Here is a 2,860-nt window from a genome sequence, read left to right as displayed (position 1 = left end):
GAAGCCCAGAGCCCTGGGACACACAGAGCCCTTTGGAGCCCGGGGACAAGGCCAAGTTCTCCATCCCAACCACCACATGGCACTACGCAGGGCGATATCGCTGTCACTATCTCACCTCTGCAGGGTGGTCAGAGCTCAGTGACCCCCTGGAGCTGGTAGTGACAGGTGAGAGGACACCTGGGCCCCAGCCCCTGCCCTCAGGGAGGGGGACTGCTCTCAGGGTCTCCCCTCGCACAGCCCAACCCTGGGTGACGTGGGAGGTGGGAGCCATTAACACGCTGCCCCCTTCTCTCCAGGAGCCTACAGCCGACCCGCCCTCTCAGCCCTGCCCAGCCTGGGTCCCAGGTCCCTCTTCTTGGGGACAAGGGGCCACCCCTGGGCAGCTGGGGATGGACACAGCAGTTCTGGGCTGAGAGGGGGGACGTCTGGAGGGCCCTGGGCTGGTCCCTGGGATCTGAGGGAGATGTCCTGGGACCAGCCTCTCATTTCCCTCCAGGGACCCTCCCCAAACCCACTGTTAGGGCAGAACCAGGCTCTGTGGTCACCTGGGGGAGGTCCGTGACCATCCTGTGTAAAGGGAGCCTGGGGGCCCGGGAGTACCGGCTGGACAAAGAGGGAAGCCCAGAGCCCGGGAACATAACGGCACCACAGGAGCCCGGGGACCGGGCCAGGTTCCGCATCGTGCACATGAAGGACACCCACGCGGGGCGGTATCGCTGCTCCTATCACACCCCCGCAGGCTGGTCGGAGCCCAGTGACTCCCTGGAGCTGGTGGTGACAGGTGAGAGGACAGGCAGGGCCCCCAGCTCTGCCCTCAGGAAGGGGCGTGCCAGGGTGGGTGCCCACTAACACGCTGTCCCCTCTCTCCTAGGAGCTCACGGCAAACCCGCCCTCTCGGCCCTGCCCAGCCCTGTGGTGACCTCGGGAGAGAACGTGACCCTCCGGTGTGGCTCAGAGCAGAAATTCGACACATTTGTTCTGTTTAAGGAAGGGAAACACGACCTCTCCTGGTACCTAGCTTCCTACGAGCACGCCTCCGGGCAGGTCCAGGCCCTGCTCCCGGTGGGCCCCATGACCCCCAGCCGCAGGTGGACGTTCAGGTGCTATGGCTTTTTCAAGAGCAGCCCCCAGGTGTGGTCAGAGCCCAGTGAGACCCTGGAGCTCCTGGTCTCAGGTGAGGATGCCCAGGCCTAGCCCTCAATGTTTGGAGACAGGGGACAGTTGCTGAGGGTGGCTGAGAACAGACCCCCACCTGGGGGACTGGGGTGAGCTGAGAACTTAGGGTGCTGGGCCAGAGACAGAGAGGGATGGAGCCCTGCAGGCTGGAGGGGGGGGTGTTTGGAGGAAGTGGCCCCCGACGCCCACGCCTGCCTGTCCCCCAGGTGTGTCCAGGAAGCTGTTCCTGGACTCACCTGGGCCCTGTCAGGCCCCTGGACGGCCTGAACCTATATGGAATGAGGTGGTGAAGGGACAGGTCTCATAGAGGGGAGGCCAGTCCACGAGAAGGTGGGAACAGAGGGCACCTCCCACCCCGGACACACACACACACGCACGCACACACGCACACACCCCGGCGTCCCCATGGGCTAAGGCTCAGACTGCGGGGAGACTCAGATACGAGGCGGAGATAGCAGACTGGACCGTGGGTAGGCCCCACGTCTCGCCCGCTGTCAGCTCCCCCAGGTCAGCCTCTCCGGGGCTCCCAGCTGCTCACCCGCAGAGGTGACCGAGATAGAAACACCGTCCAACCTAAAGGGCCGTCCTCTCTCCAGCCTGCTGACGGGAGTCTGCTCCCCAGGGGAGCAGGGAGCAGGGCTGACATCCAGGGCCTGGTCTACGTGGCTTCCTGGGGCTCCAAGGAGGGAACTCACAGCCCTGAGGTAGCCCAACAGGGGCAGAGATGGGGTCTCTGCTGAGACCCTCCACACCCTTCTCTTGTCCTCATTTCCAGGACCCTCTGGGAGCCCCAGCCGCCCCCCACACACAAGCGGACCCACCTCAACACCTGGTGAGCCCCTGCCTTTGCCCAGGAGTCCTCAGTGTCCCCAGGCCGGTCTGCAGAGACTCCGGACCCAGTCCTGGCTCCTGCCCCAGCAGTGACTCCCAGGCGACCCGTTGCGGTGGGCAGGGCAGAGGGAGGCTTCCCGGGCCAGGCAGGAAGCAGGGACCAGACAGGAGGGGGCACAGGGGCCAGAGCCCCACAGTCCCTGAGTAGAGTCCGGGAGCCATTTGTCCTCAGGGAGCTGGGACCAGGGCAGGAAACAGGGCAGGCAACAGTCGGGGAGTCCCCTGGGGGCCGGGCTGCGTGATTCGGCCTCCCTGCGGAGTGGCCCCTCTGAGCCTCTCACCGGACGCTGAGCCCAGACCTTGCACCCTGTGGGGGCAGCCTCCAGGCCCCTCAGTGTGACCTTGTGGGGTGTACTGGGCTCAGGCTGGACCTGCTGAGGCCCCGGCCCTCTGCCGTCCTGCTCCTCCAGTGGTGGTGACTTGTGTGGACGTGGCGCCCAGGGAGCCCGGGCAGGTCCTGCAGCTGCTGGGCAGGGGCCCTAGTGCTAAGGGGACAGCGAGAGGATCAAGTCCCAGAAGGTCGATCTCCCTGCCCCGCAGCCCACCCCACTCCCAGCCACCCCTGGAGGAGAGATGCAGCAGGAGGGCGGGGCTGGTACAGGGGGCGCCAGCCTGACCCTGAGCCCAGGAGGGCAGGGGTGACGGGAGGGGGCACAGGCCTGACCCTGAGCCCAGGAGGGCAGGGGTGACGGGAGGGGGCACAGGCCTGACCCTGAGCCCAGGAGGGCAGGGGTGACGGGAGGGGGCACAGGCCTGACCCTGAGCCCAGGAGGGCAGGGGTGACGCGGGGGGG

General features: G+C 66.4%; 1 protein-coding gene across 1 annotated transcript in view; it reads left to right on the top strand.

Annotated features, from left to right (window-relative positions):
• Positions 1-2,860, top strand: part of LOC102500528 (alpha-1B-glycoprotein-like) — a 26,241-nt gene that overhangs the window by 1,750 nt on the left and 21,631 nt on the right. Inside the window, 4 exon segments of the mRNA XM_027770403.1 lie at positions 5-165; positions 497-781; positions 872-1,174; positions 1,952-2,008. Of these exon segments, the coding sequence (XP_027626204.1) occupies positions 5-165; positions 497-781; positions 872-1,174; positions 1,952-2,008 (806 nt within the window).

This window comes from Tupaia chinensis, unplaced genomic scaffold, assembly GCF_000334495.1.
Source record: "Tupaia chinensis unplaced genomic scaffold, TupChi_1.0 Scaffold000131_1, whole genome shotgun sequence".
Lineage (NCBI taxonomy): Eukaryota > Metazoa > Chordata > Mammalia > Scandentia > Tupaiidae > Tupaia > Tupaia belangeri.
This window is presented reverse-complemented; position numbering and strand designations above follow the sequence as displayed.